Source organism: Hordeum vulgare, chromosome 7H (genome assembly GCF_904849725.1).
Source record: "Hordeum vulgare subsp. vulgare chromosome 7H, MorexV3_pseudomolecules_assembly, whole genome shotgun sequence".
In the NCBI taxonomy this organism is placed as follows: Eukaryota; Viridiplantae; Streptophyta; class Magnoliopsida; order Poales; family Poaceae; genus Hordeum; species Hordeum vulgare.
In genome coordinates this window covers 539,640,986-539,665,080 of record NC_058524.1, presented here as the reverse complement: position 1 = coordinate 539,665,080, position 24,095 = coordinate 539,640,986, and the positions used below count along the sequence as shown (strand labels likewise).

General features: G+C 43.6%; 1 protein-coding gene across 1 annotated transcript; it reads left to right on the top strand.

Annotated features, from left to right (window-relative positions):
- Positions 1-8,484: 8,484 nt before the first annotated feature.
- On the top strand, positions 8,485-16,516 carry LOC123408748 (BRISC and BRCA1-A complex member 2). The gene is made up of 14 exons (XM_045101795.1): positions 8,485-8,688; positions 8,762-8,849; positions 8,933-9,113; positions 10,023-10,113; positions 10,358-10,393; positions 10,476-10,574; positions 11,834-11,964; positions 12,145-12,193; positions 12,638-12,727; positions 12,803-12,856; positions 15,348-15,413; positions 15,695-15,792; positions 15,872-15,949; positions 16,120-16,516. Exons 1-13 carry the CDS (start codon positions 8,566-8,568, stop codon positions 15,939-15,941), a joined length of 1,176 nt encoding a protein of 391 aa, XP_044957730.1. The 5' UTR covers positions 8,485-8,565; the 3' UTR covers positions 15,942-15,949; positions 16,120-16,516.
- The last annotated feature ends 7,579 nt before the right edge of the window (positions 16,517-24,095 follow it).

Sequence of the window (24,095 nt, the reverse complement as noted above, 5' to 3'; positions counted from 1 at the left end):
AGGTCATTCATCCCTGACTATGAAGATTGGGGTGCCGACATGGAGGAGTGATTGACGATGACAATGTGTGTTTATAATTAGTACTAGCCGCTTTCTATGAACTAGCGTATACATCGGTCTAGTTAATTAGTTTGTGTATGAGGAACTTCGTTATTTATGTTTATTGCTTGTATTATGCTAACTACGCCTCTTTGTGTTTCTCAAGTACATTATGTTGCATATTATATATCGTTGTTAATGAACTTACGATGCAGGTACATAGATCGAAGATGGCGAAGGGCTGCTGCGCCATATTCATTGGGAGGGTTCTAGGAGTGTACGACCACTGGCCAGACGCTCAGGCCCAGGTGGACAGGTACCCGGGCGCTAGCCACAGAGGGTTCGATAGCAGAGCCGAAGGGGAAATGAGTTACTTGAGGTGGATGCTACGGCAAGAGACGCAGCAAAACCGGTGTCTCAAGAAGTACTGCATAGTCGCGCTCTTGCTCATGCTAATCATTCTTATCTTTTAGATGATGGTTTAAACAGGGATGATGAAACTTATGGGTGTGCCATGACTTGTGTGTATCATTATTTTCGAGATTTGATGATATTTGTGTTGGATAATGATGATGATGGTATAAATGACGAGACTACTTTATGTGTATGATCTGACGAGAATAATGCATGCTTATTATGATACGATGAAACTACTATTTAGAGCATGCACAAATACGTAGAGGGGGCATAAATACGACGGGAATTAAATATTAAAAGCAGGAACATTAGCAGTAGCGCTGGAATATTAGCAGTAGTGTTGGCTTAGCAGTAGCGCTTTATTTATTCCAGCGCTACTGCCAGTGCTACTACTAACAGGTAAGTTGTAGCGCTGTCCCCAGCGCTACTAGTAAGGGTAAAACCAGCGCTACTACCAGGCTTTCTCCTAGTAGTGAGCCCCTCCATGGCCTCGTGCTCGCCGCCATAGTGTTGCGTGTTCCCAACGATGCCCGTCGCCATGGCTGCGGAGCGGGGACATACCCATGGAGCTATGCATGGGGTGAGCATATCGGCCTTGTGTTGCTAAATTTTGGTCGGCTATAGTTTTGATTGAGCGGCGGAGATGGAGAATTTCGACGCCTCAGATACCTCAGGCTTGATTCTTTAGCCTCGCTTGTTGTTGTTCTACCTGAATTGAGCTTCCCTGGAGAGTAATGAGTTCCTGGATGGATGCTAAGAAGTAGAGACATGTATTTGAGTACTTCACTCATTTCTTAATAAGAATAGTGATCAAATTCTTATAATTTAAAGCGACACGACATTGTTTTGTAGCAAAAAGTAACTTACTAATATTAATGTCTAGGTTGATGGATTGGTGCTTTCGTTGTGCGTGACAAAGAATCGGGCAAGTGGTGGATCCCTGCATGCACTATCGATTTAGATAGTAATATTGATCAAACCAACTCATAATCAACGGTTAGACTATACCGCTATAAGTTAAGGTGAAATGCCCCTTGAATTATATGTATCGTTTACGTATTGAATACTTTGTGTAGGGAGTTTTAGCAACGTATCATACAAGGAGCTATGGAATGCTTGCGATAGGCGGTTGCTCACATTGCGTGACAAGGTGAAAGGGTTTACTACTTTCCACATGGTTATATGGAACACGTATGTATCCCCACATGGGTGTTTGCTCTTCTTGATGCCCCACAACTAATGAATTCGCTACTCAACACAAACAATAGTGATTTGTGTCATGGGACACTTCTTGCTTCTTATGTTAAAATGATAATATGGCTTTGTTTATGCAGAATAGTCATCCAGGTACTGAAAGATCGTCCACGTACACATTAGAACATGTTAGGGCCCTTGTGTATGCACACTTCTCTAATATGCTATGTATTAGTTAACAAATGAATGTCCATCAAGGGGTACCACTTTAATACCGCGCATCCAACCTTGTAGGCCTCACAATATGTCCCTTCACCAAGCTTCATTGTGATGCCTAACAACTATTTAAAAAACATCTTTGTTAATTGATAAAAGCAACAATGCAGGTAAATAAACTTATTTTTCACATGTTATGATAAATTGATTTATTTCAGCTGCCCAAAAAACAAAATACGAATACACATGAAGGTTGTATAATTGTTAAGGCTGTTGTACAAATTATTTTGGAAACAGACTAAACATATCTACATCGGTTGAATGCGAAGAAAATAAATCATCATCTACTAATACTCCACTAAATGAACTCCATCGATTTACATCTCTAGTATTGTATTAGAGCATCTGCAACGGGACTGAACAAATCCAGCCTCCTATACGCCCGCAGACGTATCTGGACGGCCCCTCATATTTCGCTCAGTGCATCCACATACATCATATTCGAACTCTCAAATCCATACAAAGCCATGCACGTAGATCATCCAATAATAAATGTCGCACGTAAAATAAATGTTGGTACCTAACATAAAAAGTGTTTACATCAATTTTATTTGAAGTGCACAATCAATCATCTGCTCTTTGATTTCCATTGTGGGTTCACATATGGTCCATCACATCATTGAGTAGTTGAGTGTGCAAGTAATCCTTATGCAGTAGCTTTGCTCCAGATACCCTACCCTGATTGATGATGCTTCTCCCTTTGGTTGAGCCTTTGAAATTGAGAATGTGCTCCACTTCCCGGTCCATTTCCTCTTGCATGCTCATGAGTATCATCATGTCCACTTATTCGTGTGAATCCGATGAATCGAAGAACTCATCTTGAATCAGTCAATCAAGCTCCATCTGTCCATACTCCTCGCGGGATGAAGAATCGGAATCCATCGTTTCTCCTAAAAATTTGACCAACAAATCCAGTCCGACATTCTGTCGAACACATCCAGCACAAGGCATGGCCAGAGAGTTGCCGGACGTACCATAGTGTCTTCCGGGCCGGTGCCGACGTCCTACGCGGAGAGGTCGGGAGAGATGATCCCTTTGACTGAGCAGCCGGGGTGGCAGATACTACTAGGCGACAGAGCGCGTGCGACAGCTGAGGTGCGAGACGAATGACGCGCAGAGGAAGAAGAGAGGAAAACATGAAATGGACCCGGCAGTTCTGCGGGGTGGATTTGGTGCAATTTGCGATAGGGTCAGGCTGTCGGGTCCGACATGTGAAAGCACAATTGCTCCCTAAGGTGGTTTTGGTAATTAATCACAACATATGCATCATTGGACTAATGAATTTATCCAAGTACATTTCAGAGAAGTTCAAAGATGCTTTGGCTATAGGATTGTGTGGAGATGCCCCGTCGATGCAAGGAAGGAATAGGATTGGCTAAAGCTTCAAGCAAGAAGACTCTTCATTTTACACTTTGTGAGAAATCACTTTTGAGTCCATGGGAAAGCCAATACTATTAAAATGGGATGAGGTATTATGATGAATTGGTTGCTCAAGTGCTTATCGATAGCCACTAAAAATACTCAGCCACTTTTCCACAAAATATATCTGTCCCAAGCCAAATATGCAAAATTGGTGCCACCAACATTTTCCACTTGGCTACACCGACAATACACTTAGAAAGATCCTATGCCAAATTTTTAGAGCATATTTCTCCATGTGTGATTTTGATAATTGATGACAATCCCTATGGACTGATGGTTGCCTTAAGTTATATTTGTAGGATTTGTGCATAGACACTTCTTGAAGTCCATCTGTTGGTTTCAAGGAGTTTATATGATGACCAAGGTGGTATTGAAGGTATTATCCAAAGATTGGTCATAAATACACAAGGTTGATCAAGACTAAGTCAAAAGGTAAATCAAGTTGATCAACACACAAAGCGTACAAGATGTACCGAGAGGGATCAAGTGATCCCATGGTATGGTAAGCATTGCCATTACGCTTTTGTGTACTAACCCGTGGTCTTCATGAGAATTCTATGTGGGGCTAGGTGTTTTTTCATGGGCTTGCATCAAGAGGAAGATCTCATTCAAGTGGTGATCGTCATCAAGATTGCGGTGTGCAAGTTCAAGTGAAGCATCACGAAGACATCATGCTTGAAGCTTGTCGTCCATTGTGGTGGCAATGGACTTGTGAGGATGTGCTGAAGAGTGGCTCACCCATAGTGAGTATGGGGGAGCAATCAACTAGTCTTCATCAAGCCAACACAGTCAATAAAGGTGGTCCATCTTGAGGAAGTCCAGATCGTCATATTCTAGCTCAAGTGGACTATGTGCAAGGTATAGGTTTGCCCTTGATAGGTTTTTCTATTTTAGGATAGATTGTCGTACTGTCAAGGAGGGGGGGCTCTCAAGTGAGTAGACTGATCATATCGTTCATTGAGAGCTCAAACCATTTTCATCCTTGCATCATCTTTCTTGGTTCTTGTTTGTGGTTCTTAGTGTGAGTTGTGGAGCTTATGGTCATATTTATGACAAGCTCGAGTTCATCGAAAACCGAGTTCATGTGCATCTTCTATGATGTTTTCTTTGTTGGAGTTTTTGTCGGTTCTTCATTCATGGAGGTTTCACATCTCTATATCATTGGCATTTTTCATAATTGCCAGCTCTTGTCGTCCTAAATCCAACAAACTTGAGTTTGCTCCATTCGGAGCTCATTTGTAGAAGTTCTGGTATTTCTTGTCTCTTCCTGAGTAACTGGTTGTACCACTGCCTAGGGCGGTTGTACCACTCACCCCCTGGGCGGTTGAACCGGCCCAACACCGGTCCACAATCATACATGGTTTTGTTATGCTGCGGTGGTTGTGCGGTGGTGGCCCGATTGTACCGCTATATTAGTATAGCGGTACTACCGGTGTTCTTAGCGGTTGTACCGCTTGGGATTTAGCTGTGCCTAGCAATCATGGCAAGTGGAACCGCTCGCCAACCTTGCGTTTTGGTACGGTTGTTGGGCGGTGGCTGGGCGGTTGTATCGCTAAAACAGGCAGCCCGGTTGTACCGCCCTGACAACCAGTTGAACCGCTGCCGTGTAAAAATGGATGTAACGGTTAGATTTGTGGGGGCCTATTTAAGGGGGTCTTCTTCCCCAATGGTTCCCTATCCTTCCAACTCGTGTTTGCCCCCCATTGTTGACCTTATTAGAGCTTTCTAACTCTCAATCCCTCCAATGATTCTTGCTAGTTCTCGAGGGAAAATAGAGAGGAGATCTAGATCCACATCTCCACCAATCACCTTCTCCTTTATGTGAGGGGAACCCCTTGGATCTTGATCTTGGAGTTCTTTGTCAGCTCCTTGGTCTTCCTCTCATATTCCTCCATAACTTTTGTTGTTGTGGAGTGATTTGTGCGTGAGGGACTTGACCACTTCGTGTGTTATTTCCATTGCATTAGTTTCATCGTTTTGAGTTCTCCACGGTGATACGTGGAAGTGAGAAGTTGAGAAACTTATTACCCTTGGGTACTTGGTACCTTAGAAATTGTTCTTCGTGGATGCTTTGGCATCCTATAAGCTTGGTGGTGCCTCGAAGCTCAATCATTATGGCGTAAAGCTCTGGGCAAGCGTCGGGGGCTCCAATTAAGTTGTGGAGATTGTCCCAAGCATTTGAGGTCACCTCGAAGCCATATGCCATTGTGGTGAAGCTTCATGATGTCGTTGGGAGCCTCCAATTAAGTTGTGGAGATTGCCTTAACCTTGTTTGTACGGGTTCGATGACCGCCCTCAAGGGTCCCTTAGTGGAATCACGACATCTTGCATTGTGCGAGGGCATGAGGAGATTACGGTAGCCTTAGTGGCATCTTGGGGAGCATTGTGCCTCCACACCGCTTCAAACGAAGATTAGCATCCGCAAGGGTGTGAACTTCGGGATACATCGTCGTTAGGCCTGGGCATTCGGTTTAACCGAGCCAATCGGTTCAGTTTTTCAGGTATTAAAATATTTCAGTTTCTTTAAACTGTAGAGCGATCGGTCCCTTAAAATTGCATAACCGATATTTTTTGGAACCAATAATTCGGTTCGGTCATTGGTTTTGACCGAACCAAACTCAAGTTCACACACAGTGTATAGTAATTTTCCTTTTTAGCATGACTATGCCGCTCGTGCAAATGAAATGGATGGCAAGTTGCTACCTTTATAAGGCTGCGTACACTTCCTTGCTCAACAGCGATTCGAGGTGGTACTAAACCAAAAGCACATGTGGACGTGAAAAACTGTATGAGCCGGCTGCTAGATTAATCTTGGGCCTTAACAAACGTGTACGTGACGAAAACTGAGATATGTCGGCCTGCTGAGCCAGTTCGGCTAGGAAAGCGACTAGCGAGGACAGAAAATACAGGGAGGAGGATGGCGTGTTATTTATTTTCGGTTAATTAAATGTAAAATCCGAATTTTCCAAATAAATTTCGGTTCTGCAGATTCAAGGACCGAAATAGGACACATAATTTTCGGTTTCGGTTTATTCGGTCTTGATCTTGGTCCTTTCGGTTCGGTACATCGGTTCTCGATTAATACGCCCACCCCTAATCGTCGTCTCCGCGTGCCTCGGTTATCCCTTACCCGAGCCCTTTACTTATGCACTTTACTTTGTGATACCCATATTGTTTCTTTGTTATATATCTTGCTATCATTTAGTTGTTTATGTTGCTTAGCATAAGTTGTTGGTGCACATAGGTGAACCTAGTTGTTTTAGTTTTTGTGCTTGACTAATTAAACGTTAGTTTTATTCCGCATTTGTTCAAACCTAAACCGTAATTATTTTAAAGCGCCTATTTACCCCCTCCGAGCGACATCCACGTCCTTTCACAAACCCACCATCTCAGTACAACGAACATTCCTATCGGTGCCACCAAGATTGGATGACCAACTTTCGGTTAAGCTAATTTCAAGTTTCGGAATTTCCGAGTTTGAAGTCAGTCTCACCGAGTTTGGAAACCAGTCTAGCTCATTGTATCGGTACCACCGAGATTCATATATCAGTCTTACTGAGAATTCAAAGTTGCCACATTTAGTGCAACTCGGTACCACCGAAATTAACATTTCGGTGTCACCGAGTTGGCCAATAATGTTGTAACAGTTGGATTTTGGGGGGATGCCTATATATACCCCTCCACCTACCTCTCATTCGCAGAGGAAGCACTGAGAACACACTTATACTTGTCGGATCCATTTTTGAGAGAGAGAGCCACCTACTCACGTGTTGAGATCAAAAGATTCCATTCCAACCATTTGAACCTTGATTTCTAGCCTCCCCAAGTTGCTTTTCACAAGATCAATCTCTCATACCCCTGCCAAATCTGAGAGAGAGTGATTGAGTGTTTAGGAGACTATCTTTAGAAGAACAAGAGCAATGAGTTCATCGTTCTACCACATCTATTACCTTTTGAAGGGTGATGCCTCCTAGATTGGTTAGGTGTCACTTGGGAGCCTCCTACTCCGTGTCGTGGAGTTGAACCAAGATGTTTTTAAGGGCAAAGAGATCACCTACTTCGTGAAGATCTATCGTGAGTGAGGCTAGTCCTGTGTGGACGACTACCGTGGTGGAATAAACAAGGCCGCTTCTTCATGGACCCCTTGTGGGTGGAGCCCTTCGTGGACTCTCGCAGCCGTTACCCTTCGTGGGTTGAAGTCTCCACTAACATGGACGTACAATAGTGACACCTATCAGAACCATGTCAAAAATCGTCGTGTCAACCTTTGCGTTTGATCTCCCTACCTTACCCTATATTTGCACTTACAAGTTTTACTTTTCACTGCAATACTCTTAGATATGCATGTGTAGGGTGTACTTGACTAGTCATAGTTGCTAAAATTGGCCCACATTAAAAATTAAGAAAATGCTAAGTTTTTATCTTGTCAAGTAGTCTAATCATCCCCTTTAGACATACTTTCGATCCTACAACGTGGTGGGCGCGCTCGGACCCCCCATACCCGTCCCGTATTTGGGCTTGAAATGGGAGGTGCCGATGAGCCCAGGCGTTTGATGATAATTTGAAAGGCCCGTCTGGGTCGAATTTTTGTGACCGGACAGTGCCCGGACGGTTCGTCCGGACGTTTAAATAGGATTTGAGGGATCCGATTGTAGATGCTCTTATATATGTGAGAGAATGACTAAAGGACACCACTAACTTTGATATTTGCAGTCTATGAGGTCTTAAGCTGTAGGATGGGAGGAAGATGGATGTCTGGTATGCTGTGTGAAACCTATACAGATTAGCTTTTTATCTAACTACTTCGTTCATTCTTTCATGTAAGATGTATTGTTTTTGGCACGGTGATTAAGACATATAATTATACATATGTTAGAATGAAATTAATCTTGATTAAATCGTTGGTTAGCGACAACTAAATCATTTATCCCGTTGATTATTACGCGTTTACGATGACTTTGTAAAGTAGAAACCAACTCAGACTTTTGAAAATGTTCATAGTGATACGTGTATGCAAAATAAGTGTATATATGTATATATATTTACGCTTGCGTGTGTATTGTTTGTTAAAAGAAAAAAACCTTGGGCCGCAACAGACCAAACTTACCAGAGATCAGTTGGCCCACACCTCCTGGCGTTTGACCCTTTTCCAAACCCAAAGACAAGCAGCAAAGTGAGCTGTCCCGAATCCGTCGGTTGCCACGACTGCCGCCGGCGATGGCCCCCTCCGCCGCCGCCGCCGCCGCCGCCTCCGCCGCGCCCGCCCTGGCCCCTCCGCTGGCGCCCCTCATCGCCGCGCAGCTCAAGTTCCTCCTCACCAACTCCAGTCTCCCCATCAAGGTACCTAGGGTGCTCACGACTGCTCCACCATTCCGGTCCCTCCTCTCACCTGCCTCCCCGCGCTCGCTTGCAGGTGGTGCAGATCTGGTCCGGCTGCGGCAACGGCCGCTACGCCGATCGCTTCACCCTCGCCGTCCCCTTCTGCCTCGACTACGTCTACTGTAACGCACCCAACCCGCTCGCTCGCTGTAATGGCTTAGGGTTCGGTGGTCAGGTTTTCGCGGCTCTGATCTTGGTTTCGCAGGGGATTTCTTGTATAATGCGATGCACCCCAAGGTGGCGCCGGACGTCATATTCGGGCAGGGCGACGAGGGATTCCAGCCGCTGGTCGATTATGATGAGTCCGGGAATGGGGGCAAGAGCTGCTTGGCACACTGGGATTACCGCGACCCCCGTGGCCTCCTCTGCCTCGTGGAGGAGCTCCGGTGATTTCCCTTTGCTTCTATGGTTCTCTATGCTGTTGTGTGATCATTAGTGTTACGTTTAATTGCTCTGCTTGCGTGTTAATTCTTAATTGGACTGGAGGCGGTATGACTTGGGAGTTGGGAACAAGGGAATATGGTTTCGATATGGAAGGGTGGATTCATCCATTTGACATTGGTGGGGTCTAGTTTGGAAAACTGAAGTTTTGCACAACCTATGTGTCATACCAAACAAATAAATCTGCTTGTTTTTTGCGGCGCTTCCTTTTCTCTCAAATTCTTGTAAAGGTAATGGAATAATCATGAAAGAACTAATGGCTGGCCCCTCTGTTTCTTCATATACCAAATTGATCTAATATAAGAAGGTACACGTGTCGTGTGAACAGAAAATGTGCTCCATCTAGTCCATTCATTTTTAGGAGATGTTAACTTTATTGTTTGGTTCCAAATTATATAGATATATTTCGTCGTTTGCCTTTTGCACTTATTCATTTCATTCGCTCTGAAGCATTTATGCATAACCAATTAACCATACAGATGAACCATCTTATCCCATTTTACTTGAAATGACTTAATGAAAGAAAAACACTCAAATTAATAAAGCGTAAACACAAGGCCAGCAACTTGGTGATTATTAGGCTTGCACTTGGTTTGGCTAGGCACTTGCTGGGGCTGGATATTGACTAGAAATCATCAAATCCTCAATGCATGCATCATTGAGTGAAGCTAGTGGTGGGTCCTCAACAGAAATCTGTACTGATATGTTAAGAGGAATTAGCAGTGCCAGTGTAGTTGTTGGCTTGAAATAATGGTATCTTGATATGAGGTGCGCAGAGCATGCTTGAGATTGTACTGGTGGTTTCGTGGTTAACTCATTTCTAAGCTATATTTTGTTGGCTTAATTTTCTGCAGGTTATTATACATTGAATACCAAAAGAAGCTGGTTGCGGAGGTGGGTGACACAAGACTGAAGTTTGAAATAGGCACTGTTCTTGATAAGGAGGTAAATGTACTAAGTTTGCACTTTTGTCCGTTCTGTGGCATTGACTGCATATCTTAACTTATGAAGTAACTAAAATGTATCCTTAATATGGTTTGGTTTTAATATAGTGAGAAACATACATGATCGTGTGAATGAGTTGAAGATCAAGCCATTTGACTGGCTTATTACCAGTTTAGTTCTTCAGCTTGATTGTTGAAATCCATTTATCTGATAGATGACTTTTCCAATATTTGTGTTCAAACAGGGGATTGAAGTCTCCATGGTATCATCAACTGGTAGGGTAAGTTTACAGTCCTCACAGCCATTTTCTTCTCTGAAAGTTGATGCCTTTTCTTATATTGTATTTTCATATTTCTTTGTAGCCAGATGAGGTGAAATTTGCTGTCCCGCTTCTGGATTTAGACCTCAATATGATGGTGCCTGGATGTCCTTGGAAACTTCCCCAAAAGATCCATCTGCAGGTTAACCTCTAAAACCACTCCTTACATGTACACTAATGTGGACATGTAAATATAGCTGCAACAATGTTGATGATGTTTCTAGAAAATGAGTAATGATGATGATAATTGAGAAAATTGGAACACTATAACCATGATAGTATGGGACCCTAAGGCCTGATCGAGGCACCCCAGGAGTCCAGGACCCAGGTGGGTGCGACGGCAGGAAGGGATGAAGTAGACTGGCACTTGATTAACTAATCCTTACTTTTGAAATAGACGTGCCTTGTTTCTTTGCCAGTCCCTTGCTAGCAAATCTGAATGATACTAACAAATTACCTAATGATAGAAGCAGCTCATAAGTTAGCAACTAACAATCCCAATTCCTAGTTTAAAGTTTTGTCGTACTTCCTATTGCCCATCCGCAGGCACATACTCCCTCCGTTCCTAAATATAAGTCTTTTAAGCGATTTCATTAAGGGTCTACATACGGAGCAAAATGATTGAATCTATACACTAAAGTATGTCTATATACATCCGTATCTAGTCCACTAGTGAAATCTCTACAAAGACTTATATTTAGGAACGGAGGGAGTACATTACACTAGTTCATTTATTTTTCTGGAATACTTGCCACATCTTTGTAACAAGGAGAGTGTGCATCTTCTCGAACCAAGATAACTGCATATGCATAGTAAACCATGTGATGGTTGCAGTCATGGTTACCTAAAATTAGTTCCCATTGTATTTTGGGTCAAAGTTTGACCATATATTTGACTAGCAAAATGTTAATGCATGCCACCAAAATTATATTGTTAGATTCGTATTTGAATGTAGTTTTCAATGATATTTCTTTAGCTACGTTTAACTTATATTTTATTAGTGAAAATCATGGCCAAATTATGACCCAAAATGCGAGGAGGACTAATAAACCGTTATGGAGATAGTACTGCTTAAGAATGTTCCAGCCATTGGATCTTACTACGGTCAGAGCATTGTCATTATGCAACATGCATAGAGATATTCTCTTTCGCTCAAGTGGTGACTTGGAAGTAGCTGGTGAAAATATCATTTGTCAAGGACTCAGTATGCAAACAATCTGGCAAAACTCCACGAAATACTTCCCTGATAGCAGACAAATCATGCTACACATAAATAATAATTATATTTAGTGTTAGACATGGACATCACTGCTAATTTTGTATGTCTGTAATTTGGATAATCTAATGGAATTTAAGAGTTTTGTCATTCATTTCCTAATGGACAGCTGGGCTATTTTGCAGGCCATATTTCCGGTTAGCAGTAGTTTCCTCTCTGTTCCTTCTGCACCAGGACTGAAACTGATCTCAACTCCTGATTTGAAGTCACTTTTCTCCGTGGATGGTGTTAAGCTCCCTGCATGGGTAGATGGGATGTAAGTCAACTTGCCAGACTTCCAATTGAGTAAATGCTTTGAACGAAGATTATCTCTTGTTGCATGTTATATGCCAAAACAGACCAGACCTGTGTGATATAATGTTCTGCAGACATTTTCACCAGAAGAAGCAGCATCACTTTGTCACTGATGATCTCCTCTTTGTCTAATTATGTAAAGGTGCATGGCTGAGTATATTCCCAGTTTAGAAGAAAATCTTAAAATGCAGGTAATTATTGTTGCATTTTACCAGTATCTGTCTTGATCTGACTGTCTATTCTTACCATTGTTGTTTTTATTTTGCTCTATCTTCTGTTGTCATGTCAACTCCATTCATATTGAATGTGATATGTTAGTTAGGGACTGCTAGCACTTCTGTGCTCAAGATTTCATCATGGATGTGTCATTCCGAAAAATGGGGCCAAGAATAGAAACAAGTAACTAGGAAATGACATAGACATGGTAGCTGTAAGCAAGATACCTTTTGCCGTGTTGTAGCTTTTGCATTTTGACCTTTATTAGTAGACTTGTTTGGACGTATAAGCATGTAACTTGTTAGATCTACTGTAATACTGAAATTTCACTATGGTTCAAGCATCTGATTGGCTAGAATACCATTAATGGCACTCTTGGATTTGTGGTTACAAGCTTATGTTTCTGAATTGCATTGAAGGTTGTGGATGCATCGGCTTCAATTGGTCGCAGAAGACGATTCATTGAGGCCCTAGCTCCTGCTTTTGGGAGGCCATTGGAGGCTGATCCGGTACTTGCTTCTCATTGTTTTCTTATATTATTGTGGTTTTTGCCATGTCGTTTAACAACTCCATCTATGCATCAGATTTTTTGCAGGAAAGCCACAGTTCTTTCCATTTCGGGGATTTTCACATTTCTGGTATGTCATTAAATGCGTAAATCTAGCTCTATTTTTTTCCATTCTCTCCACTGTGTGGAGCTAATCAAGAAATAAAATTAAAAGAATACATATAGTTCATTAGCTTTCTACCAAGAGACGGACTGAATGCTAGGATTGTTGGCCACTCAAGCTGTGCGGGATGCTGGCCCAGGATTGACCCTCCATGGTTGCGTTTTACTACCCTTACTTAAAAAATGCCAAGGGGAATCTCCTGTAATATATAAGAGCAGTGTTAGCAGATTCGACAAAGAGATCTGAACTCTGCCATGTTTCCGCCTGTCTGCGCCCTTCCCCACCGTGATTTCCATCCGCCGCCTGTGCCTTATCCCGCTGCTCACGGATAAAAGCCGTCCACCGACTCCGGTATCACCACTTCTCTCTCCGCTTCTCCACTCCCCAGATCCATCCGCACCCTATAAAAGCCGTCCACCGACTCCTATGCCAGAGGATGCTGCTGCCTATGAGGCGCAAACCGCCGCCCTCAGCGAGATGGCTAGCATCGAGATGCTTGTGTCGGACGATGAGGATCCCGTCACTCCGCGTGTGCTCGTGGGACTCGTCCGCAAGAGGGCCACCCGGCGGAACACCAACGCTGTGCCACGGACGCGCCAGCGCTCCACCCTCACCCGTAGGGAGGCTTGGAACGCCAGCATTACCGCCTACCTTGCCCGCCCAGCCCCAGTCTTTTGACGAGAACACGGCCTGGGCGGAGTTCAACAAAGCCATGACAGAATCGGCAGCGATGGACGCTGAGAGGGAGTGTGCCATCTGGGAATGCGCCACTGCCCTTGATGTCGAGAAGGGCACCTGGCTGGCATGGGAGTCGGACGCCGGCACTGGCTCGTCCTGCGGCATCTAGTTCAAAGTTTACTAGTGTAGTTGTGTGTGGAAATGTCACCCCCTTCTGTAAAATGTTGCTAAAGTGAGTAATCTTATCCCTGAATATGTACAATGTCACTAAAGCGGCTAATTTTGTTCCCGTATATAAATGAACTACTCCCTGCGTCCCGAATTACTTGTCACAGAAATGGATATAAATGGATGTATCTAGAACTAAAAGTATGTCTAGATACATCCATTTCTGCGGCAAGTAATTCCGGACGGAGGGAGTATTACTTTGCAATTCATTCCAAGTTTTTGATGTTGATCTTACCGAAGTTTGGTTAACAATCTATGCCAAGCCGAAGTACAAAATTTGAGCTGTTGCAAACAAAAAAAGGAAACGAGAGGAAAAAAATCAAGGAGGACGCATTTTGGAGAGTCTGAGTCTGCACGTAGGCTTGGCAGCCTCCCAAAAATTATGGAGTGCGCTCCAAAACCATTTTGGAGGCTGTCGATATGTCGAATCTCCTAGCATTGCTCTAAGCTCAGGGGCTTCCCCTCAAGTCATAGATACTTTCCTTTCCCTTCTGCTAAATAAGCCTTCTTATTTTTGTTCTCGATATGTATTTGTATTTGCATACAGCTGTCTACAATTTTGTGTGGGGGCTGCCTGTAAATTAGAGCATGTAGAGGACCTGCCCTTGTGCGCTCTGGCACCCGTGTCATCTGGGCTGTGTGACCCCATCCCCCTTCCTGGGCCAGCAGGCGGTGCCACCATCGCTTGAGGTAACGTGGAAAATGTAAAAGAAAACAATATCCAACTTAACTGAAAGCATACAGATGACCAACTTTTAACCCAAACAGTCAAATCCGAACTTCTGAATCTAATTACCAACTTCTAAGTTTCAACTCATCGAATCACAAGATTCAACGCACAAACCAAACTTCTAACTCAATCAAAATGAACATTGAACTCATAAATTGCTGGCATTACATTTTGAAAATTGCCAAGCACGTTGAACCACAACCACATCCATTTTTTGTACCAGAAACGATGAAACGCACTAGAGCATGGAATGCCTTCACTTTTCAGTTCTTCTAGGATCGTTTGATTCGCAACATCAAACTGTGAAAAAGGGATTCCCTTTTCACCCTCGGGATGTTTCACTAGTTGTTTTGGTCGACATGGCTGCCATGTGTCCACCGACCACCGTATCACCGCCATGTCACCGGTTCCTTTTACTGTTCTGTTTCTGCCAATTTTTCTATCATTTCTATCATTTTCCGTTTAAGTTCTCTATCTGAAGGAGGGAGTTTATTATAGACTGTTTGTTGCTGTAGTGTTTGTCATTTCATGGTAGCGACATGGATAACATGTGGCACTCATGTCATCAAAACCACTAGGGAGCCACCCAAGTGTGAAAAGCACGGTTTCAGTAGTTTGATGGTGCAGTTCAAACGGTTTTATAGTTGAAGATTGAAAAGTGAACTTTTGCCACAGTTCAGTCAAATAGTAAACTTTTTTTTAGTAAGAATGCTTTCTACAAACTATTATTTTGGCATTTGGCATTGATTCTTTAGTCTCATATACTTGTGTCTGAATTATCCAGTAACCAGCAGTGATTTTTGGCGCAATGTGATGTTGCAGGTTCACTTTGTCATCCCCCTTCAATTTCCCCAACAACAACCCATCCTGACTTTGCAGAGTTGTCAGGTATATTTATTTGGCTACTGGTTATTTGCGGTATACACGCTTCCTGGTTACTCCCTCTGTCCCATAATGTAAGACGTTTTTTGACACTAGTGTAGTGTCAAAAAATGTCTTACATTATGGGACGGAGGGAGTACTTCTGAAGTACTAGATGCTTGATCAAAGGTCTTGCCTGTATGCAGTCGTTTGTTTTTGACTAAAGATTAGGATGGTTGGTGGTAGTGGCGTCTGTTGGTATTTTTGTTGCTTGGGCAGTAACGTTCTGATTCCTGATTCATCTGCAGCACTGTAATTCCCAAGGTATACCTATCACATCACCTCCAAAAAACAGCTATCCATGGAGTCCTAGATGGGAAGTAACGGAAATGGTGGAACGCATCTAGTAAGTCTTGCATTGCGTCTGTCTGGCATCTGCAATGATTTTCAGAATCTTATTCGATATCCCCTTCACAAATTTACAGCGACTATCTGGCTGATGAGTGCCAGAATTTCAAGAAGCAATGTAGTGATGGTTTCCCTCAAGCAAAGTAGCTAACGAGGTAACGTTCTGGAGAACAAACTTTTCTCCATGGTTTCCCTCAAACAGAGTACCTAATGATGCAATTTTGTGAAGGACACAAGAGGCTCCCCCCTCGCTTATTCTTATTCGTGCTTCTTTCGCCGTGGAAGTGCAGCTGCTGATTGGTTCATTGTTCTCATCTCTGTGTAGGGAGCATCTCTACCCTTTTGGCTTGCACGCTCTGTCCGTAAGCTGTAGTCCCCAACTATTTGTGTGACGAGCGAGGAGCAAGGAAGCAGCCTGACCAGGCAGTAGAATCAGCCTGTAGGGCGAGAGAGTGCGTGCTTCTATGTGGCAAGTAAATTGTGTACAATAGAGCCTTGTTGGTTTGTTGATGCCACACCCCTGCTGGTCAATGGTGGTTTCGGGGGAGGAACGGCAATTCAGTTCTTCCTGTCTTGGGAGTTGTGTACATATGGATATTGGTCGTTGAATTCTCTCCAGTGTAAAGTTTGCTGCATGTGACGGTTGGAGTATGAACCGTTTTGTTCCTGAGCATCTATGACAATTCGGGTGCAATCTGGAAGAAAATTCGACTAGTTTTTTATTTTTATTTTTTCAAGTTCTTGTCTGCGTAAATGTTGTCGCTCGCTCTGTTGCCCTTGCTTGTCGTGAGGATGTAAGATTTCGTCATTTTGCTTCCATTGGCAACGTTGTTTCAATATTAGACTCTTTCAACTTTAACGAGGTAGCCATCCCTGGTTATCACCACTCGATTGAAATGTAATTTTATAAACATTCCCTGAAAAATCAAACATAGGTACAAAAGGGAACATTTACCATCGCATTGGAGGCCATGTTACAGTACTATAGAAAAACCATAATAGGCTATGTTACAGTACTATAGAAAAACCATAATATACGAGATGTTTTTTGAGCTCCGGAATACACGCATATTGCTGAGAATTTTATTCACTTGAGAATTTTATTAGAAGCTTGTAATGGAGTTTCATGGAAATATAAAGTACCTTATTTTTCATGGAAATACTTCTTCACCATCTGATATATTTCACTGAAGCGTTATGCCAAATTACCAATCAGATCCTCCGCCGGTCCGAATTTAACCTATTCCTGAAAGTCCAATCTCAGCCGCCGAAGCCTTGGGGATCGGACGGCTGAGAGATGGCACCCGCCAAACCCTAGCCGTCATCCCCGTCAATAAATACCACCCCCAGTCACGCCCCGCCGCCACATCCATCTTCGTGCTTCACCCCGCCCTTCCAAAGTTTCAATTCCGTCCACCCATCCTTTTTTTTACACTTGTTTATGAACAAGTTGCAATTGTCAATGGATCGATCGTCCACTTGCTGTTTTCTTCGGTTCAACTCGCTCGTTTTTGATTCGTCTCCTGATGATTTTGTTATATTTATGCCATCCTGTTGCTTGTTGGGGATTGCGGAGGATCGCAGATGACGACATGCATATCCTGCTTAAGGAGCAGAAGCTGGCTCTCCGGAGCAAGCCGTGTTGCTCTACTTCCATGACTCTGATGCGCCCTTCCCCCTCCTTAATCCTCACCCTCGGTCCCGTGTTTCGGCAGCTTTTCGTCTTTCAATATTTCGCTCGAGAATGCTACTCCCATGTGTGGCTGGACTTTTGAGCTGCCACAGTTGAATTTCTTCAACCTTTTCTACTGTTGTCGGTGGATCTGGCTTAAATCAATATATATATCTGGCGAACGTTCGCTGGCGTGTGGGGTCCTGATGAACGCCCCACAGCCCTCCGACCAAGATCTGAATAAAATTGCACCAGGTTTATGTTCGCAAATGCCGTCCTGCAAGGAATGGCCGCTGGCTATTGCAGCACAATGGCACGGCACAATATATGTGTTTTAGATCGATATAGGGAGGAGCTCCCTTACTTTAAAAAGCCTGAACAAATGGACTCCAGCGTGCTAAGAACCGACAGAAATGCTGCAGTTTAATCGGAACCAAAACGATACAGTAACAGTTAATCTGAACATAATGCAAGGGTAATTGTCATGAACGATTTTCATTTTCATCTTCATTTCAAATCAGATGATAAAAACAATGTCTACCGTAAGACTACTGTAAAGAGCGCTCTAGCCCTGGTTGAGCTTCTCGTGCCCTATCTTCCATGGACAGGGAGCTTGACCGCCTTTGTCGCCCCAGCGTCCCTGATCCCAGCGTCGTCGGCCTCGTCCTTCCTCTCCTGCCTCGATTTACTCTCGAACGAAGAGGAGCGTTTACGAGCTAAAAAGACATCTTAGGTTAACGATAGGCCAAAGAGTCCTTGGTGCCCATTTTTTATTGTGTGAACCGTGAACTGAAAGATGCAAAAAACACCCCTTTTTCTCTCCCTATATATATAAGGTCCGTCATGGTCGTTTTGCAAAAAACACCCTGTAGTTTTTCAAAATCAACCCACAGTCCGTCTTTAAGTGACTCTCAACTGTTTTTTGCATTTTACGTAAAACCCCCTGACATTTATGCTAAATAATCCATAGTCCAGACTTTAGACACAATGAATTGTTTTTTTTTATCACAAGTCACTCTGTAAGATTTTGGTTTATAGGAGGGTGAACTGAAAATGAACACCTTCGCTGCGATAGCCTGCTGGGGCTAGAGCATGCCCCTCTTATCCGGGACACCCCGGTTTGAATCCTCTCCTCAACAATTTTTGTTTATCTTTTCTCTTCTATTAGGCTGGTTCACATCAAGAGACATGAATTTTTGTTTATTTTTTTGCTTTTTTGGTTTACCTTTTCTCCCGTGTGTTGCGCTGGGCTAGAAAAAAAACTGCAGAACCTACATCTACTTTTGGACGGAATGAGTTTCTTTTAAAGTTTTAAAATATAATGTAATGCTTACCTAAAAATTGGATTACTTTTTTAATAATAAATTTGTTTTTTATTGAGTGGTAATAATGTTCTTTTTTTGGTAATACTCCCTCCGTTCTTAAATATAAGTCTTTATAGAGGTTTCATTAATAGACTACATACGAATGTATATAGACATACTTTAGAGTGTAGATTCAATCATTTTGCTCCGTATGTAGACTCCTAGTAAAATCGCTTAAAAGACTTATATTTAGGAACGGAGGGAGTAGCATTTTTGTGTACAACGGTGTTGCTCTCGATGGCCACGAAGGTGCCGAGGGTGACCGAATAGGGTTGTATGCCGAACGATGTCTCACTTCCCCTGACTGATGATTTTGCATGTCTGTGTTGGAGTGCATTGACAGGTACTGGTCATATGCTTTGTCGCATGCACCCTCAACTACGGATCCATGGCCATACTGGGCTACCTCATGTACGGCGACGACGTTGAGTCTTAGGTGACCCTGAACCTTCCGGAGGGCAAGCTCAACTCCAAGCTAGCAATCTACACCGCGCTGATCAACCCATTCTCAAAGTACGCTCTGATGGTGACCCTGTGGCGACATCGATCGAAGAGAAACTGCTTGTCGGCAACAAGAGGTCTAATATATTTCTAAAGTAGAATTTAGGATGAATCTATGTTGCTGTAGCAGAAGAAACAGAAAGTATACAAGCTCATAGAAAATTCTCATCTAGACACAGGTACTCCCTCCAATATATTAGTATACAACTTAGATTTTATCAGTAAAATTTGTAGTCAAAGTTAGGCTCAAAAGTTGAGGGTGTGTTACATATTTGTAAGGAGGCTATTATGGTCAACCAATGAGTTGGAAAGACAACCGATTCAAGTAGCCTCACAGGAAATTATGAATACTATAGTTAACCATGCCGCAGTAAAACACATATGTTGTTTTGTTGAATTTGGGTAGGGTTGGCAAAGTCCAAACCATATCCCTTACCCCCATCCTCCTTACTTCCTTAGGCAATGACTGCGTGAGCTTGGAAGTCTTCTTGATATGAATTTTCCCTTTGAGATGATCTTGCATGTTCTCCTGACTGGTTGTTGTGATGCCGCACATCATGCAGTACAACACCAAGTTGTCGCAACTTGTTGCAGGGAAAGCCATCGAATTCGAAACCATAGTCTTGATCGAAGCGACAACACCAGAGTTTCTCCCCTTGTCCGGAAAGGCTGCCGACCCATTTACCTTCAAACTGGACTGCATCAAACACAAAAATAGTTCAATTCTTTGACAACATATAAGAAATAACCTCATCTCTCAAATGACTAAAAACGACACTAGATAAAACAGAATTGAGAGTATCTGTACTAATAAAAGCACGAGAGGGCAGATCCAACTACAGATCTGGAGCGTCTAATCACGTTATCAACGGTCTAATGACACTGTTAACGAAACTCTCGCTAACGAAAACGCTGTGAACGAAACTCTCGCTAATGACTCCCGACCCACGACACCGCTGCGCACCTCAGGACAAAAAAAAGAAAACCACCCACTCCCCATGCTACCGGCTACCCTGGCACCCCGTCGGCCCCCGACACCGCCGCCACCGCCTCCCCGGCCCTCGCCACCATCGCCCGCCACCACTCGCCCCGCCACCGCCGCCCCGCCGCCGCCTCGCCCCGCCCCGCCACGGGCTCGCTTCGCCCCGCCCCGCCACGGGAAGGCCGGGAGGCGGTTGCCGCACTAGGGTTGCGACGGCCGAATCTCCGCTCGGCACAGAGGCCGCGCACGCACCCCCGACACCGCCGCCACCGCCGCCCCGACCCTCACCACCATCGCCCGCCACCACTCGCCCCGCCACCGCCCCAGTCCCAGCCATCGCCGCCCCGCCCCCCCCCCCCCCACGGGAAGGCCGGGAGGCGGTTGCCGCACTAGGGTTGCGACTGCCGAATCTCCGCTCGGCAGAGAGGCCGCGCACGCACCCCCGACACCTGCCCACCATGGGTTGTGCCCTTCGATTTTCCGCCCGGTAGGGCAGCACGCCCTCGACTCCCTGGCCTGGGACTGCCACCATGCCCAGCCCTGCCGGTGCCCTGCACGCCCCCAACAAAGACAGCCCCCGCTCTGCGGAGACCCCGGGGGAGGACCAGACGACGGCGAGCCGCTACAGCGTGGCGTTCGTCAAGGGCCTGCAACTTCGACACGAGGGTGACGGTGTAGGACCTGGAGGACACGTACAACCCACCGGCCGCCGTTCCGGAGCTGCGTGGTGGACGACAAGGCCACCTGCGTCATGTGCGCCTACACCGGCATCAACAACGTCCCCGCCTGCGCCAACTCTGACCTCCTCACCAACACCGTCAGGGGAGACTGGGGCCTCGACGGGTACTGCATTTTTTGTTTTCTTTTTTTCACATGCGCGCGGTCTTCTTCTTCATGCGGTAGTGGTACTGAATGACTCACACCATGCCATGCTTCAATGGAATTGTACTCCAACAACACGCAGACCTTGTGTTCGACGAGGGCCTCCATGAGGACCTTGACCTGGTCTGCCGTTCATATATCATCACCAGTGCCCCGCCAAGAATCACGATGTTAAGGCGACGGACTTCAAGTTCAAGATTCCGCTCTTCGTGAGAACGAGGTTACCCTGTTTGGTTGAAGGTTCATTACCGTTCAATTGGGTGGCTATTTAGCTGATTTCCATGTAAAATCTATACAGACTGATTACACAAAATTCTTATGTAGATATCCCCAGTCCGTGTGCTGACGCTGGTGTTGAGTACATTGTTGATCCCACAGTTATTTTCACTGACAAGGACGAGGTTGCAGTATATTAATTAAGGTACTTTCCTTCACTGTATGACTTTGAGGGTACCCTGAACCATTCATGTGCATATATGCATTCATAGTTTTATGTGTTGCTATTTACGGGATGGTGCCAAGAAAGATACTACTAAGAGCGTCAATTTACAAGAGATGTTCCCATGATTGCATGTGGTGTTAATGAGGAGGAGAATTCTGACATGAACCTTCTCTCCATTTTTCTTTATATTTCTTTAGTAACGGTAGGGAGAGGTGGCCCCTAACTATTTAAATTTAGAAGCCAAACCAAATGGCTTTTGGATGGTTGTTCTTATATCAAAATTATTACATGCAGACTTCAGAGAACAGAGGGGGTCAGAGAAGAAGAAAATAAATTATCTAGGCCAGCCTAAACACCTCATCTTTCTTAACTCTCTTTGCCCACAACCTCACTGTAACCATACATTTTCTTGCAATTGTCGTCTTTGGGATGACCATGTTGCCGAAGAACTTTATGTTGCGAGGTGACCAAATAGTCCAGAAGATACCAATAATAATGGACACCCAAGCAACCTGCTTCTGCTGCTCGACCTAAATTTTGGCATTGTAAAAAATTGTCATAGTTTCTTTCTGGTTATCAATGAAAGGTTTGCCATCATTGAGGGTTTGACGACCATTATTCATGCCATGACGGGTAAACATTACACTGGTTTTAGGTTTTGCGCAAATATTTGGTGTGTCTATCTTTTTCAGGTTATATGTGTATGAAATTTGAACTTATAGCAAACCAGAAGACCGTTGATGGTCTCTTGAGCAAGAACTAGAGAGGTGGAAGGGTACTAGCTTCAGTATCATTCCTATCAGTACTTTTGTTGCAAAGGTTAGCACAATCTATCTTGCCTTTTCTTATAATTTGTGTATAGTGCTGTAATATGATATCAACATTTTTTTGTTTTGACTTTTATGCATCTTACATTGTATATTGGATGGTCATTTTCTTAGTTTGCATTAAGCTTGCATTTACGTTTGCTGTTTTATATGTGTATTTAACTACTTGATTTCTTGCAGTCTGTTTGTAAGGTGCTTCTAGAACTTAAAGGAAAATTGAGTGGAATGGGTTTCCATGTTCCCATTGTCAATGTTTCAGTTCTTGATCTCACCCTTATACTTGGGAAGGCATCTGCGTATGAGAAGATGAAGGATGCTATCAAGTGATTAATGCTACTAACTAAGGCCAGTATATTTACTCGTCTCAATATGATATTCAGGATACTATATAATTTCTTCTGTTTATGCAACATAATTATTTTGCTTTGGATGTGTATTGATCTGTTTACACATTACGTCAACGAGGACCTTTTTCGATTAACTTCCATGGTCACAAAAGATTTGACTATTCAAGTCGAGGTTGTGAGCTGAACCTAACAAAAGATTCGACTATTTACATGCCACTTTTGGTCCTCTGATGGTATTGCAATTTCGCTATGGTGACCAGGTCATTAGGGGCGGTCGAAGAATTCAAGTGTCGATCTTTGATATTGTGGTTGGTGATGTAGTAGCTTTAAAAATTGGTGATCATGTAAGAGGAAGTAAACAAATATGGTCTTCATGGCTTATTTTTGCGTTGTTTGAATTTCTAATATTATAACAAAACCAAAACCACCTTTTAGGTTCCATCAGATGTCATTTTAATTAGTGGCCATTCTCTTGCCATTGATGAATCCAGTATGACTGGGGAAAGCAAAATTGTAAGTTATTCCTTGTTTTTAGACTCCTATGTATGATCAATTTGCGAGTGAGTAGTAAATTTCCGGTCTTTGATTAGGTTATGAAGGATCATAAGTCACCTTTTCTAATGGGAGGATGCAAAGTAGGTGATGGTTATGGTACCATGTTGGTGAGTGATCATATCTTGTTATCTCCCCTCATTCTTTTTTCCTTTCTGTTTTGAAAATCACATGTATATGAACAAAAAGGGGCACTTGGGGCTCATTTACCTATTTGTGCCCTTGGATTTGACATTTGAGTATTCCTTACCTGCCAGCTAGATTAATCAACGAGGGGAGTGGAATTGACCTTTTAATATTCCTATAAATGATTTGATATAATTCCACTTGCAGGTAACTGCGGTTGGTCTAAACACTGAATGGGGTTTATTGATGGCCAACATTTCAAAAGATAATAACGAAGAGACTCCATTGCAGGTTTTGTCTGTTTATCCTTTCGCTGATGATCTGATTGGAATTCTTGTGAACAATCTGTGTGCAATGTGAGTTCTGTCATGGTTTATTGATGGCCTTCTCTTTTCTATTTAAGGTGCGGTTGAATGGAGTAGCGACATTCATAGGCATTGTGGGGCTTGTTGTTGCAGCAATGGTCCTTGTAGTCCTCTTTGCAAGGTAAGACTTGCTCATGTAATTTCCCCATTATTTGGACATTGTACCTTCAATATGATGTATGGTGTACATGGGAAATAAAGTCACAACCGTATAAACTTGTAACTCTTATGCCTATCCTAT

What these genes read in the sequence shown, in the direction of transcription:
- LOC123408748 (XM_045101795.1), top strand. Translation starts at nt 8,566, where the DNA reads ATGGCCCCCTCCGCCGCCGCCGCCGCCGCCGCCTCCGCCGCGCCCGCC. An exon ending in GCACTGTTCTTGATAAGGAG is followed by an intron (nt 10,114 to 10,357) that starts GTAAATGTACTA and finishes GTGTTCAAACAG; the next exon opens with GGGATTGAAGTCTCCATGGT. An exon ending in TGGTATCATCAACTGGTAGG is followed by an intron (nt 10,394 to 10,475) that starts GTAAGTTTACAG and finishes ATTTCTTTGTAG; the next exon opens with CCAGATGAGGTGAAATTTGC.